This window comes from Macrotis lagotis, chromosome 7 (genome assembly GCF_037893015.1).
Source record: "Macrotis lagotis isolate mMagLag1 chromosome 7, bilby.v1.9.chrom.fasta, whole genome shotgun sequence".
Classification (NCBI taxonomy): domain Eukaryota; kingdom Metazoa; phylum Chordata; class Mammalia; order Peramelemorphia; family Peramelidae; genus Macrotis; species Macrotis lagotis.
The window spans coordinates 205,537,610-205,554,693 of NC_133664.1; the positions used below are offsets into that span (position 1 = coordinate 205,537,610).

The 17,084-nt window shown below is 38.9% G+C and overlaps 1 protein-coding gene across 2 annotated transcripts in view; it reads right to left on the reverse strand.

The window, feature by feature from the left end:
- ETV6 (ETS variant transcription factor 6) overlaps positions 1 to 17,084 on the reverse strand; it is a 319,314-nt gene that overhangs the window by 25,359 nt on the left and 276,871 nt on the right. For both annotated transcript variants that reach the window (XM_074194579.1, XM_074194578.1), the window contains exon 5: positions 10,504 to 11,049. In XM_074194579.1, the coding sequence (XP_074050680.1) occupies positions 10,504 to 11,049 (546 nt within the window). The remainder of the gene's footprint in view (positions 1 to 10,503; positions 11,050 to 17,084) is intronic.

The window sequence follows — 17,084 nt, forward strand, 5'->3', positions numbered from 1 at the left end:
GCGCTGTCTCCCCTTTATAGAGTATGAACCCCTCAAGAGGAGGGACTATCTCAGTTTTTTCCCCCTCATATTCCCAGTATTTAATACAATGCTTAGTACATAATACACACTTAATATATTTTTTAAAAATTCATTTCAATTCAATAAACATGTATTGTAAGCCTACTACATACAAGGAACTTCTACCCCTTGAGGTGCTAGAGATACAAAAGCAAAATCAGTCTATTCTCTGAAAGAAAAAAATTCGTTTTATTGCTGAATGGACGAAGTACGAAGTAGGTGTTGTTTTCTAGGTATAAAGAGAATGAATTCTATCTTACCTCATACGAGGTTATCATTTCTAAAATAATATATAACAATAATAATAATACTTTAAATTATGCAAATGGTATATGCTAATACTGTTTCATTGGTCATTCATGTCTAATTCTCCATGACCCCATTTTAAGTATTCTTGTCCAAGATACTAGAACGGTTTGTCATTTCCTTATGAACTTAGAAAGATGAGCCTTCCCGATTCCAGGGCCAGTCTCAATTTACTGTACTACCTAGCTGCTCACATTACAATACAGAAATATAAGATATATATCTATATATATCTATATCTATCTATATATATATATAAATAAAATGATATGGAATAATATAGTACATATAACATAAGATATACAACATAATGAAATAATGCAATGAAATAAAAATACTATTAAGAAGAGGGGAGAAAGGCCAAGAAAATTGTGGCATATGAATACAACAGAATATTATTGTACTATAAGAAAAATAAGAGAAATTCAGAGGAACAAACTTACATGAAATGATGCAGAATGACGCAAGTAGAATACAAAATAATAATGATGATAATACTAATAGCCAGCATTTGCACAGCACTCCAAGGCTTCCAAAAGCTCATTTGATCCTTACAACTACACTGGGAGGTAGGTGCTGTCAACTTTCCCATTTTACAGATTCAGGAACTGAGACACAGATAAGTATAAGTGACTTGCCCAGGGTCACAAAGCTATCACTCCCAATTTTCTTGAACTCTATCCATTGTGCCACAACAGGACAATTTAAATGAGGCTAAAAGGCAGTTGAATTCAGATTAATCTCAATGACAAATCTTGGTGCTGAAGAATAGATACTGAAACAAACAACCCTTGATTCAACAGAGTAAACTGTCATATACACAAAGAGATATAGCAGGGATATTTTTTTAGTCAATTTTGCTTAATTGTTTTTCTTTGTTCCAAGAAGTCTTAATAGTGGGGAGGGAAGTTTTCAGGAAAGCATTATGACCTAAAAATCAAAACACAGCAATAAAAAGCTGATGTATTAAAAAAAACAACAGGCAACTAGGTGGTACAATAATGGATAGAGGACCAGCCATGAAGTCAGGAGGAACTGAGTTCAAATCTGTCCTCAGATACTAGCTATGTAACCCTGGGCAAGTCACTTAACCTCATTTGCCTCAACAACAACAACAAAAAAATCCTTTCTTATGATTAGGAAGAAAGATTTTTCCTTCCCTTATCTGTCTAGGGATGTGTCTATGTACAGGGAGCAGAGATAAGAGGAAAAGGCAATTTATATACTTCACTAATATTGGTTTTAAAGAAACAGAAAAGTTTGAACAAATTGATACTCTTTAAAAATTAAGTAGGAAAGTGAATTTATTGATGGTAAGAGTTTGTTTTGTACCATCTTTATCCAGAGAAAGAATTGTGGAGTTTGAACAAAGACCAAAAACCTTTAATTTAGGGAAAAAAACCTGATATCTTATTGTCTGATCTTGCTATCTCTTATACTTTGTTTCTTCCTTAAGGATATGATTTCTCTCTCATCACATTCAATTTGAATCAATGTATACCATGGAAACAATGTAAAGACTGGCAAATTGCCTTCTGTGGGGTGGTTGGGGGGGAAGGGAAGTAATATTAGGGGAAAAATTGTAAAACTCAAATTACATAAAATCTTTAAAATGAAAAAAAGTTTGTTTTGATGGTGGTTCATCTGAATCTTAGAAATGCTTCAAAGAAAGCAGTTCTAGGCTCTTCTTATGTGGGGTTTTAAATGCAAGCTTCGGAAGACTGGGTTTTGTTTATTTGTTTTTTAGTTTTTTTGCAAGGCAATGGGGTTAAGTGGCTTGCCCAAGGCCACACAGCTAGGTAATTATTAAATGTCTGAGGTCAAATTTGAACCCAGGTACTCCTGACTCCAGGGCAGTTGCTCTATCCATTGGGCCACCTAGCTGCCCTGCAAGACTGGGTTTTGATGATGCCCATATTCAATAGGGAAAGAAGCTGGGGTCCCTCTCTGGTCGATATTCTTCAGTTTATTTATTAAATAATCTCATTTAAGGCTGAGCCAAGCCTTCCAAATGAGTGAGGCTTCTAACTAGCAACTGATGAATTTGAAAACAATAGGAAGAAATGTGAGTAAAAGACCCTGTGGTCTTTACTCAACCCCCTTTTCTTTCTTTCTGCAAAGACCACAACCCAGAGGTAGAATGGCGATCAACTCAGTAGAGTTGCTGCATCAGAGCAGTAGAAAGAAAGCAGAACTTGGAGTCACAGGATGCCAGTTCAAATGCTAATTGTGACACTGTTCAAGCTTTCAGTTTCCTTCTCTGTAAAATGAGAAAGTTAATCAGCAGAATAACCTCTAAGGACTCTTCTGGTTTTTCATATACGATTTTTAAAAGAATGTAGTAAATGACCACCAGTTTCCTCTCTAACTGAAGGTTAATAAAATGTAAGAAGGCAGGCTAGAAGGAAAGAAGGAAGGAAACTGGTACTTTCCCCATTTTACTTGCTGTTCAGTGGCATCTGATTTTCCATAACCCTGTGGACCACAGTGCGCCAATAATATCCATCAAATTTTCATGACAAAGGCAGTGGAGTGGTTTGCCACCTCTTTCTCCAGAGAGGCTGAGTGACTGGTCCAGGGTCACACAGCTAGTGAAACCAGTTCGGATTTGAACTCTGGGTCTTCCTGACTCAGTGTACAGAGTTCCATCACTAAGCAACCCGGCCACCTCCTTATTGTAAAGTTGATGAAACCGAGCAGGATACCCCTCGTGGCTGAACTGTAAGACAGGCAGATGCTGAGAGGCAGCAGGTTTGAGAGTTTTACTGACTAGAACTGGGGTCACTTGCAGAAGAGGATGGACTCCTCCCTCCCAACTCAAGTTTTATCAGGGATACAGACAACAATAGAGAATGTGGTATCTGAGGCTCATGTTGCAGTGCTAAGATTAAATAAACTACTTGTTCTCTTTTATTTGTTCAAGTCCAGGTAAAGTCAAGGTATTCATGACTCTGAATTCAGGAGAGCCAGGGCTCTGATACCACCTGCCCCTCACTCCCAAACCAGAATTTCTGGTCAAGTTACTTCTCTGACTTTTCCCAAACTTACAGCTACTGTTTTATTCTAGGCAGTGGAGAGTAGGGAGTGGGGGTGGGGGAGAGATGGGAAAGGAAATAGCAGCTTCCTCCTCACTGAAGGTCTGCCTCTCCTTTAGAGGCTCACACAAAAATGAAGTGACTAAGTCGAGGTGGGACTACATCCAAATTTCTCAGAATATCTGCTAGGGAGGATGTTTGCCACCCTCAATAGTAATTAAGCTAATTATCTCAAAGCCCTGCCAATAAGCAGAGGCTTCAAAGGATAGAAAGGAAAAGAAAAGCACTTAAGTTGACTTCCAATGAAATAAGGCTGAGCCGGAGGAATCACCCAGTTTCTTCTTGTCAATGCCTCCTTTGTGTGCCCCCCCCCATGGCTCCTTTCACTCTCTTTCCTGATTTGGGATGAAGACATTGGGATGAGGACACAGGTCTCACTTTCATTGTCCAACACCAATCTCACCTAATGGATAATGGGAAGCTGTGTCTCATTTCCAAAATATGTAAGGAAATAATTTCAAAATTTGCATATTGATCAATCATCAAGGCAGATATGAAGAGTGAGTTTTCAAAGGAAGAAACCCTAGCTATTAATGGTCAGATGGAGAAAATGCTCCAAACCACTAATACTTTAGAAAAATGCAAATTAAAGCAATTTTGAGTTTCTATTTGTATCATCTATCTGATTGACAAAAGTGACAGAAAAAGAATGATACTTGAGGGAGGGGCCTTTGTAAAAATAGGCACCCTGATGAACCCTTGGTGGGACTGTGATCTGGTCAGTTAGTCAGTAGGCATTTATTAATCTCTACTGTGTGCCAAACAATGTGCTATAATTATTTTACAAATATCATCTAATTTGATAATATCTCATTTGGTCCAACCATTCTGGAAAGAAATTTGACACTATGCTCCTCAAGTTACTAAATTATGCATAATCTCTGACCCAGTGATACACCTAAGTAGGCTAGTACCTCAAAGGGATGTTTTAAAAACAAGAAAAGAAACCATATATAAAATTTTTTTAAATTTATTTTTTTCTGTGGTGGCAAAGAACTGGAAACTAAGGGGGTGCTCATTAATTAATTCATAATAAATTATGTTATATGAATGTGATGGAATATGCTGTTGTTCAGTTGTTTTTAGTTGTGTCTGACTCCTCATGACCCTGTTTGGAGTTTTCTTGGCAAAGATACTGGAACGTTTTGTCATTTCCTTCACCAGTCCATTTGACAGATAAGGAAGTCAAGGCAAACAAGGTTAGGAGTCTGGGGTCATCCACAGCTATTAAGTGTCTAAGGTTGTATTTGGACTCAGGAATATGAGTTTCCTGACTCTAGGCTCTATTCATTGTACCACCATGATGGAATACTATAAGAAATGATGAAAACCTATTTCAGATTGCTTGTTGTCCTGGGGAGTGGGAGAGGGAAGGAGAAAAATTTGGAAATCAAAATCTTACAAAAATGAGTGTTGAAAAAATATCTTTACAAGTAATTGGAAAAAATACTATTAAGTAAAAAAATAAAATAAATCTACAAAGTTAAAAAAAGAAATGATGAAAACTATGGGCTCAGAGAAATCTGGTAAGATGTTTAGATAAAAGGAAGTAATGCAGAGTGAAGTAAGCAGAAACAGAGAAACAATTTGTATAATCACATTTTGTAATAATGTTGAAACTAACAATAGCAGCTTGAATTTCTACAGTGCCTACAGTTTGGTAGACTCTATACTAAGCTCTTCAGGAATATTATTTCATTTGATCTTCCCAACAACCCTGGGAGATAGATGGTAGTATTATCCTCTGCACTGAGACCATTCTGCAGAGGTCAAGTGATTTGCTTAAGATCACACAATTACCTTGTATCTGAGGCTACATTTGAACTCAGGTCTTCCTAACTCCAGGATATGATGGTGAGAGGATGACTCTTCCAAGGGTACAGACTATCCCTATAGGAATGAAGATGTTGGGAGGAGTTTGGGGGGGGGGGATTGGCAGAAGGGATCATGAGTTCTGATTTTGATATGTTTGATTTGAGATGTTTACAGAACAGCCAGCAGGAGACATACAGCAGGCAGTTGGTGATGTGGGCCCAGAGTTTAGGACAAAGACTAGAACTGGAGAGAGAAATCTGTATAGATGTGCGAATTAAACCCTAAGAGCAAATGAGATCACCAAGAGAAAGTCCAGAGAGAAGGAGGACTGTCAACGACTGAGCCTGGGGAGAAAATATATACACGAGGGAGGCAATTCAAGGATGGATAATAAACCAGTCAAAAAGACTGAGGAGGAACTGGCCAGACAAGGAGGAGGAGATGGTCATGAAAAACTATGCTGAGTGAAATCAAAATCAAGGGCTTTCTAAACAGGGAAAGATAAGTTTTAGAGAGTAGCCTGAGATATATGTGAAGAATTCAGCAAACATTTTTAAAGCAACTATATTCGTGAGGCACTGAGAATACAGAAATAGTATCCCAAAGGAGACTACTTTCTGCTAACATTTAAACAAACAAGTACAGAAGATAATTTTGGAGGGGTGGCATCGGAGATGAGCTTCGAAAGAAGCTAAGAATTCTAAGCAAAGGTGAGGAAAAAGTATATTTCAGTCATGAAACTCAGAAAGCCTTCGTTAAAGGACAGAAACTGAAGATGGCATCAAATTCAGGAAGAAGTAGTATGGATTGACTGGATTATTTTGTCAGAGACCAGTTACCAGTAATCTCTCCACTTTGATCTCTCTAGAGCACACAATCTGCATCTTTTGGGCTTTTGTATTCTATTTTATATTTGTTGTTATTTATGCCCACATCTTATTGGCTCTAGGGGAATAGCACAAGAACTGGTTTTACTGGTACTGGAGAGCCCCTAGTCAGAAGTCTCCTAATGCAAATCAACACTTTCCCTGCAGGTATTCAAGAGTTATTGGGGAGGGGCCCTAGTGGATAGAGCACCCCAGAGTTAGAAGAACCTGAATTCAAATGTGGCCTCAGACACTTACTAACTGTGTAACCCTGGGCAAGTCCTTTAACCCCAATTACACCCCCTCCTCAAAAAAAAGTTAATTGGAATATGAAAGTCTATGTTTAAGTCAGAACTTGAATCCAGGTCTTCTTATTTTCTTGGCCAGTAATGCCATAAAAGCATTAGTGTCAATCTCAAATGGAAATGGATCCTTCCAGGTAAGAAAACTACAAGTTAACATTGTCTCTGTTGCATGGTCTTTTTGTTTCTTTTGCTAAACATCTCCCAGCTACGTCTTAATCTAGTTTGGGAAGTAGTAGGCTGGCAGATAGGTAGAGGGTGTTAACATTTTGACATTCATTCTCCAGACAGAAGTATAAATTCAAATTGGTCTCATGTACAGACTGGCAGGCAGCCCCATCATTCTCCTGTCTACTCACTAAAGTGCTACAAAAGAGAGAATTCCACGGATTTCTGCAGGTGGTGGATATTTAATAAGTGTTTCCTGGTTTGAAGGTTATTTTCCAGGTGAGTCTATTATTCCCCAGGCATATTTAGAGATTTAACTCTTGAAAATCCTTTCTGGGGCATTCTTCTTCCCAGTGATTCCTCTTCTTTGGTGAACTTTCCAGTATGTCTTCGATTTTACCAATACATCCACCATAGTATGGTCTCTGAGATTTGAGAAGTAGATATTGTCGTTGCAAGAGACTAATATTAACATTAATTTTTCAGACCTACTAAAAGAGATGCAACATGGCATGGTGGAGAGAGCTGGCCCCAAAGTCAGGGGAGACTTGAGTTTAAGATCCGCCAGACACAGCCTGGCCTCACAGAAACTTCTCTGTGCTCCAGGACACTACTATTAGATGTGGTGCAAGAGGTGTTCTTTCAAAAGGAGTTCCTTATTCTAAAGAATAATAGATCCAGAACCAAAAACTCTCAAATAACATGCCTAATATTGAATTTCCTTGGTTTATATGAACTTTGAAGTCTTAACGGTGAGCTCTGAGATTATCTTACCTGGTTCTAGGCTCATCATTGGCCACCTCTAAGCTAGGATGTCTATGTTCTGGCCTCCTTCTCCTCTTGGGTCGAGTTTAATAAAGGTCAGACTAACAAGCAGACTATTCTTTCTTCTGCATACTAACTAAAGCACTACAAAAGAGAGAATTCCAAATTCTTGGGATCACTTGGTCTACCCCCCCCCCCGCTTTCCAATTCTTCCTTCTCTATGTGTCTTATCTTCCCTCATGAAAATGTAAGCTCCACAAAGGCAAGACTGTCACATTTGCTTGCATTTTTGTCTCTACTGCTTAGCATAGTGACCATGACATGCATGGTCATCCTTTAATAAATGTTTTTCCATTGATTCATAGAACATCTGCTCTGGATTTGGAGCCAGAAGGTTGGAATCTAGGCTCTGCTACTTGTTACCTGTATGACTGTGTAAATCTTTTAATTACTCTGGATATCTGTTTCCTCACTTGTAAAAATGCCTGGCTAGACTGGATAACATGGAAGTTCCTTCCAATTTTAAAGCTATTAGGTCAAGTGAGGAGGTGGAGTGGCAGAGAACTTTAGGCAGACAGTTTAGGTGGTGAACCCAACTCCAGAAGGCTAGCTCTGCACTTATCATGCCCAGTAACTCTTTTTTTCTGAGTAAGGCTCTAAACCATTAGGAAATGATCCTGGTCACCTGCCACTCCCCTGGGATATAAGAAGAGTCGTGTCTGGGAGCCACCAAAGATGGGTCATTTCCAATATAGCATGGCAGAGGGAATTTCCTCTAAACCAATGAAATCACAGGGCTGGCTCCAAAAAACTGGCATAGTAGTAAGACTACTGGATATCCAAATTCTAATCCCAGTTACAATATTTAAAAAACTTTAAAAATAGCTAAGTCAAGTAGTGGCTAGAGTATTAGACTTGGAGCCAGTAAGATCTGAGTTAAAATTCTACCTCAGGCTAACTAGTTGTTTGACTCTGGGCAAATCACTTGAGCTCCTTTAGTCTTGGTTTCCTTATCTATAAAATAAGGATATAATCAGTAGTATATTGAACCTCCCCTAGTTATTTAGGGAACTGCCAGTATGTTCATCTATAGATGTGAGCTTTTTTTTTCTGCTCTTCTCATCACTGTTTCTTTTAAAGCACAAACCATATTTTTCTGTCATCTTTACTTCCTGAACTAGCATTCATGATGTAAATTATTTACAATGAAAAAGGTGAGATGCCACTTGAGCTTTCTGTGGGACTGGAGATAAATTTAGGTCTGCAAATGAGGCCTGACAAGTCTCAAAAGGTATGAGTCAATGCTGGAGCAGCTGAACCAGGTCTCCATAAGAGAGACCTTTACTTATTTTTCCTAGGATTGTTCCTCACCTAATTTTCAGTGAAGAAGGCAACCAGAACCATTCTCAGAAAAATGAATCTTGCAAAGCTGCTAGAAGGGTGGGTAGCTTTCTGGAAATCTCACACAATTTCCCCTGTGTTAATGACTGCCTATTAAAGTTAGAAGAAGCATGAATTCATGCTGAGTACACATCCGCACCTACTAAGCTGGTTGGCCAAGGACAAATCACTCAACTTCCCTCTTAAATGAGGAAAATTTGTATGAACATAATTGTAGTGTGACAATTGGTCTAGAGCAGCTAGGTGGTAATAGTGGATAGAGTGCTGGGCCTGGAGTCAGGAAGAGTCCTCTTTCTAAGTTCAAATCTGACCTCAGATACTTAGTGGCTGTGTGACCCTAGTAAGTCACTTAAGTCTGTTTGCCTCAATTTCCTCATCTGCAAAAATGATCCAGAGAAGGAAATGGCAAATCACTCCAGAATCTTTGCCAAGGAAATTGTAAATGGGGTCACAAAGAATTTGGCAGGACACACTACCACCATCACCACCAACAAGAACAACAGTATAGCCTAGGATAGTGATGTCAAACTCTAATAGAAATGGGGGCCCCTAAATCATAGGCAAGGATACTTGATGACTTCATACTGACTTAGAAAACCCCAGATTAAATTATATTCATGATGCATTTTTATTTATTTTGCTAAATATTTTCCAGGTACATTTTAATCAAACTATCCTTGGGAGTATTGCCTAGCATGCTTATAGACAGAGGTCTGGCCTTGGAGTTGGGAAGACCTCAGTTCAAATCTTGCCTCTCACATGCATACTGGCAAGAGTCATAAATCTGGAAATGGTGCAATCTCCTCATTTTATAAATGAGGAAACAGAAATCCAGACATTAAAGTGACTTGTTTGAGGTTCCAGAGGCAGTAAAAAGAAGCTCCTCTAAATCTAAATCCTGAACCCTTCTTCTATAAAACTACCATAGTAATACCTGTAATAGTGCCACAAACTCAAAGGTTTGTGGTAAAATGCAAATAAGATAATATATGTAAAATATAGATTTTGAAGTACCATGTAAACATGAGTTATCAATATCATTGTTATTATTAACAATAATAATACTATTACTACCTACTTCAAAGGACTGTTGTAAAGAAAGTATTTTGTGAACTGGCATGTTCTGGAGAAGGCCGAGTTCTCTTTATTATAATTGTTGAAGCTAAAGTCACAAGCCCAAATTTGCTCCCAGGTTTGATTTCTTGGCAAGGTTAAGCAAATTTGGGGTTGTCAACACAAGGAAAAATGTTGGGAGTAGTTTCCTTTGACCAAATGACCCAGGAGCACCTGCCCTGGACACCAGTGCCTTAATCTTAGTCTTCTACCCTCCCAAGGTGAAAGCTGACTACTTGAAGAGTGAAATTAAAGGCCAGTGTCTGAGGCAAAGCTTCTTTATGCTCTGTCCGCTCATTAATTAGCTGGTGAAAGCTTGAGGACAGGACCATTACCATGGTCATAAACCTTTCATGTTAAGTGTTTTTGCTAAGCCACGCTTCTTTTCTGACTTCTCTTGTCAGCTGGACTTTGGACATTTCTTTTTAAAAAAGTTCAGAGGATCATTAACTAACTACCAGATCCCAGAAGCTCTTTAATAGCTCCAATTAGAGGCTTTCTCTCATTTCCAAAGACACGGTTTTTAAGAGCATCTCGTTGGGCATGGGATGAGGCTTTTCCACAGCTGCTATAGGAAGCTATAGGAGACCCGGCTGACTTAGTCTGGCTTACCTGCTATTCTCCCAATAGGCATGGCGTGCTCCTCAGGTGGGGAGACAGATACCATGATGTGGTTCATATAGGCCAAGTCTTCCCGGTGCGACAGGTTGATGGGCTTCCCTTCCCTATGTAGTCCATCCTCTGAAAGCCTGGACTGTTTGAAATCCACCGAATGCCGGGGATTCAGTATCAAAGGATGCATGATGGGGCTAGGCATCAGCTGAATGACCCGAGTGTTCTCTTGGCGAGGGCTGGATGGCTTTGGGTGGCCTTCTGAGGAGGGTGGGCAGTGATTGTTCTCCATGGGAGACACTGACAGTGGATAGGACTCCTGGTGGTTGTTCTCCTGGTGAAGCCTTGGTCCTGGGATCCTCTCAGATGGGGAAAGGCGGCGGATCATGTTGTCCAGGGGGGACCGGATGGGCCCTTGGTCAGGGTCTGGGGAAGGCCGGTGGTTGGTTGTAATAGGTGACCTGGAACGATGCAAGAGTTCAATGGTAGGAGGATTGTGGTGCATATTTTCCATGGAGGGCCTTGAAGATCTCTGGACACAATTATCTGGGGAGGGGGAAAAAAAGAAATAAATAAATCAAGGAATAAAAAAAATACTATGAACTATGAGTAAAAAGTCAGTAGAGTTTAGAATTGTATAATGTGACACCTTTCTTCCCAGGAGGTCTGAGTACTCATTCTCAGAGGTTTTTAATTATATAAAGTATTTATTTCCATGTTACACATACTTACAATTCTTTCTCTACCACCACATAAACCACGAATGTCCACAAACATTTAATCACATATTAGTTCCCTATAACACAAAAACCTCTACTATCTATGCTCAACCCTTCTCTTATTTACCTCCTTTTTAATGGTTGGTTTAAAGACATGCAGACTAGACTCTTAAGAGTTATGAATGGCCTTAGAGGCTCTACTCCAGACCTGCCAATTCCTTTAGGAAGCCTTCCTTAATTCCTAAGTCAGTAATGGCTCCTTCCTGCTGAGTCTTCACATCAAGCTTATATATTATCCTTTATGGGTCTTCTTCCCAGACTGAGAGCTACTCTTTATCTATATCTGATATCTACCCCAGCATCTAGGTACTTAGGAACTATTATTTGAATTAAAATGTCACAATAACTAATATTCCTCTTTTTTTACAGATGGGATAAGCAAGGACCAAAACAATGACTGATGTATCCTAGGTAATAATATAAAAAATGAGAAAATTGTTTTATCTATAAAATCAATGACTTTATTTAAACAGAACAGTGTGTCAATATGTCAAATCAGTGTCTTCCCTGATATGTTATTTCTCTCTACAAATCCCATCTGTAAATTATTCAAGTCTTTCTTCATGATCAGAAAGGTTTAAGTTCCTTGGCAGGGATCACACAGGTAGGAAGGTTTCATTACTGGAGTTGAACCCATACTGTCCTCACTATAAGTCAAATACTGAATTAAAAGTTTAAATTAAGTTCCTGATTATATGAAATTTATTGTAATCTTCACTCCAGATCTTTTACTTGATTAAATCTCTATGTTTTCAGTCTTGAGGCATTAATGCCCACGTGGGGAGTAATTCTCGTCTCTCCTCAGCTCAACTCATCAACCCATGATATCATTCCTTACCGTTTCCTCTTTGATGCCAGTCTCTGATGAAGAGGTAGCCCTTCTCCATGGCAGTCATTTCCTTCCCCCCCCCCCCTTTCTCAGCCACACTTGAGAAAGCTGTCTGTACCCAGCACTTCTACTTCCTCTAATCTCACTCTCTTCTAACCCACTGTGACGACTTTGGACCTCTTCACTCATGGGAGAAGCCAGTTAGAGGCTTTAGCAGGAGAGGGGTTAAAGAGGCACTTTATCTACTGGAGTCAATGACCACTGGAGTCAATTGAAGTCAATCAAAAGAAGCTAAGTGTTTACTAAGTTTTAAGCCCTGTGTTAAGTGTCAAGAGAGACCCAGAAAGGCAAAAACATGACCCCAGGATTCAAGGGACTCTTTCATTTGTAAATAGAAGCAGCATTTAAATTTGGAACTATATCATTAAAGTGATTCCCATGTGCATATCCTTTGACTTAGAGATACCAATACTAAGTCTATATCCTAAAGAGATAAAGAGGAAAAAGATTCATATGGATAAAATATTTATAGCAGTTTTTTTTGTAATAGCAAAATTCTGTAAAGTATGGGGGGGGCAATGTCTTTCAATTGAAGAATGACTGAATAAAGTATGGTATCTGAATATAATAGAATATTATTGTACCTAAAGAAATGGCAAATTGTACATAACAGCATGAATATTGTAAGGGTGATCAACTCTGATCAAAGCAATGATTCAAGAGAATCCAAAGGACCCATGATAGAAAAATGCTATCCACCTCCACAAAGAAAACTGATGGAGCCTAAATGTAGACTGAAGCAGGAGATTAAAAAAACTCAACAACATTAAAATAAAACCCTTATTTCCTAGACTGTAGCATGAAATTCTTATTTTTTTTTATAGTTATAGTTAGCAGAAGGTGAAAATTTTGAGTTGTTAGTAGCTTACTTGAAATAGTGGGTAAAAGACACATTTTGATGCCCTGGGGCATACTCCATCCTGATTGTAGATCTTAACACAAACAACACATAAACTTTCAAGTACTGAATTTTCTTTTCACAACCTCTATGGATTTATTATTCCATAAATTTACATTGCCTAGCCAGTGTGAAAAGTTAATCTTAGCGATGATAAACCTTTTTTTGCTGTATTTAAAGATAATAATACTAACATATATATCAGTTGGCTTGGTCTTCCATATGACTTTATGACTATGAAGCATGGGATAGTATGATTATCATTTCTAAAGAATTAAAATTTAGTTTTGTTCAGAGGCTACATGGAATAGCTGTATCACATACTAGAGAATTTTGAAAGACAAACAATGTAATACCACTAAAGAATTAAATAATAGAAAAAGATGGGACTGATTTTGTGGGAAGTAGTAGTAACTAACCACAGATTAGTAACTAAACTGTGTGTTCCACCAGCTGACTTAGGGTGTTAGGGAGAAGGAAGGTCTCAAGCTTGGGAGGTATATCTTTTGTGATGGTCTTATTTGGGAAGTCATGGACAAGAGTTGCACAGGATGGGCAGGTATGGATGGATTGTGATCATCATCATTGATAGAAACATCCACTTCAATTTGAGTGACTCTAATTAGTTGAGAGTACAAATATTATTATATCCATTTTTTAGCCTAAGATACTTGAGATTAAATGAGCTGCCCATGAGAATTAAAGGGCAGAGACTGGATTCCATTCCAAGCCTTTTTTTCCATTACCTTCTTTACTCTTTCCATGACTCAATGGTGACTTTTCCAAAAAGTCTGAGATGGCTATGGCAGGATCAGAATTAAAAATACACTGTATACAACTGTGTAATGTAGTTGTCCTAAAGCTTAATAAATTTCCTTTCAAACTCCACATACAGATGGTTTTTATCATCCTGAGTTATTAAAGCTTACACAAACACAAAGATTTTCTGAGAAGCATGTATCCTATTTCCTGAACCCATTTCCCTCCTTACAAATTTCAGAAAGGAAGCAGCCACTCGGTCAGCACCCTGGTTACCTGCAGGCATTCTTTGATGTACTGGGCTTCAAAGCTGCCCGGGAGTGGGTGTATCCAGGGCAAGCTGGAGGAAGTCTGGGAAGGCTAAGAAAGGAAGGCAAACTTTCGTGCCATACTGGGTGAGGAAGTGATGTGATCTCCTGTGGAGATTCCACTCTGCTCCTGCCCAGCTTTGGGAACAAGCAAAGAGAGAGGCACGGCCCTGGATAATCCACTTCAGACCTTTCCTATGGCTGAACTTCTAGCAGGGTAGGAACATGACTTGGGAGAATGGGATTTATTTATTTCTCTGCAGATACCAACTCAGAGAGGAAGCACTTGATGAAGATGATAACATGAATGGTAAAGAATGAGACCTGATGCTATTTAATTCCAGGCTCCTCGTGGTCTGGGACCCAGCCACTCTCAAGGCTACAAGGCCTCCAATCAGACTTGCTAAGCTTTGTTTCAGTTTGCAAAGCATGCAACCACGTGCAGAGTGGGTTATGACATTCTTACCCGGCTGCTTGCTGTCTCTGTTATTATAAGTTGGCAGCAGGGTATGGAAACTTAGAGACCAGAGCCGGCGGGCAGAGACGCTCCGGACACAGGAAATACACTGAGAGGACAGTGGGTGCATTACATCTCCCAGATGTAGGAGTCCTCTGTCTAAAGCAAGATTTTTTTGGTCTGGCCTTGATGTCTGGGTTTGTTCTTGGTGACTTGCCCAGATGGAAAACTAGGAAGGAATCCATGTTGCTGCTCTCCTTTGGAAGTTCCCAATATAGGAAGGGAAAACAAGAATGGATAAAACCTAATATAATTTGTTTGTGTGGAAGAGGAAGAAGGGAGAGAAAGGTTATCTTTCCTGATGAATAATAAAAATGATGATGACAAGCATTTATAGAGTGCTTTAAGTTCTACCATGTGTGTTCCACACAACTGTGAAATAAGCAATATATTGTTTTCTTTTTTTTACAGATGAGGAAACTGAGGCGTGTATGTGATCACAAAATTAAGAGTCTGAGTTAAGATTGGAAGCCAAATCTCCTGATTCCAAGTGCTACACTCCCAACCACAATGACCAAATCATGGCTCTTTGCAGAAAGCTGCCATAAACATAGAATCTCCTCTCTTTACCAAATATTTTTGAATAAAATTGGCCCTTATAGGTAAGTACTAACAAGGGGAAAAAAAGTATCCTGCACTCTGTTGCCCTTCTTCATAATTAAAGATATATTTTCTAGGTCTCCTTTTCTTCTGTTCATCAGAAGAGAACCCTTACCCTTATTTATGATTCATTATGATCCTACCTAAATTGAATCTTATTATAAATAATAACCAACAAATCCCAAATGCTCTAAGACCAAGACTTTGAGGGTAGGACATTTCCAATAGAAAATAAAGGAAAAGATCAAATTTTTGCTTCTCCCCCAAGATTCTTATAGCTTTAGATGAAAAAGAAAATAAAATTTCAGAGATATTGTTAATGATACTAATGAATAACTTTCAGTCACCTGAATTCAAAAAGAATCACAGATTTAGAGACAGAATGGAATTCAGAAGGCTCATTTCCTTATTATACTGATGAGAAAATTGGGACAGAGAGAGGTTAAGTGACTTGCCTTTAGTTACACAGCTAGTAAATGTCTGAAGCAGGATTTGAACTTAGGTTTTCCTGACTGCAAGGCCACATTCTAGCTATTCCCCCATCCAATTACTTCCACTTTACTTTCCTGATTTCTACACACTCCCAAAACTGTTTGTTACTCAGAACAATTTTGCAAAAAAGATTTAAAAGAACTGAAAATTACAAATGCTTATCAGTTTACTGGCCACTCATTCTACAGGGGCTAGAAAAATGTGGTTTTTTTTTTAATTCACAGAAAAAAGGGAGGCAGAATCCAGAATATTTTCCCCCCTCTTTTTTTGGTCCTTACCTATAAGGCACCACCCTCACATACTCCAACCCAATTCACCTCCCCTTCCCCAAACCCTGTGGCTTACATTCAGAACTGGTGAGGAGACATGGCCCTGTGACTTTCCACTGACCCTTTACCCACCCATTTTAGTCTGTACATCTCAACAACTTGCCAACTGTAACCAGTTTCCTTTGCAAAGGGAGGAAACTGTCCCAGTCTGGAGTTTATGATTCATACACATTTGAGGTCATAAACAAGAAACCAGAGGTTCCTAGAATTTCAAAAGCAACAGTGAAAGAGGCTAAAAGAAAACTTCTAATTTCCAAGGCTCAAAGGCTTAAAATTCATTGGCACCCTGCTGAACCCAGCCTAAATAAACTAGCTATCTGCAAGTTTCTCAGAATGGGAAAAATATACAAAACTGCATGAAGAAACTAGCTTTCTTTCCCAAGGCTCCAAATGACTGTAATCTATAACTATAAATACCATGGTCTGTATATACTTCAAGGTATATTCCACTAGCAGGTTGAGTGGATAAAGTCTTAGAATTGGGAGTCAAGGCGATCCAGGTTCAAATGCTGCCTCTGAGCTTAGACCCTGGGCAAGCCAGTTCCTCCAACATATAATGAGGATAATAATAGCATCTAGCTCACTGGGTTGTTGTGAGCATTATATATCCTTACAACATTTTGCAAACTTTAAAGCTCCATACAAAGGCTAGTTGTTATTTAGGCCTTTCTTTAGTGAAGAATAAATTCCTTTGATTTCTCATAGGCTCTTTAAAGCAACTCATCTTTTATCTGGTCTCAATAAAAAGGTGGAATAGGGCAGTTATAGAATTTGGGGACTAGATTTCATTAGATATAGGGTGGCCTACATAGGGTCAAGTTCAGAAAACCACATTACACAAGCCAAGTAAGAGGAGATAGAGAGAAGGAAAATAACCAGAGAACCAGAGTAGCTCTAGGATGTGGGCAAGCACAAAAGTGGGGCAGCAAGGATGATGATGGGAAGCTACCACCCACTTATTCCAGTTTTACCAGAATGGATGATATTTGCATCTTGTAATGCTTCCTGGT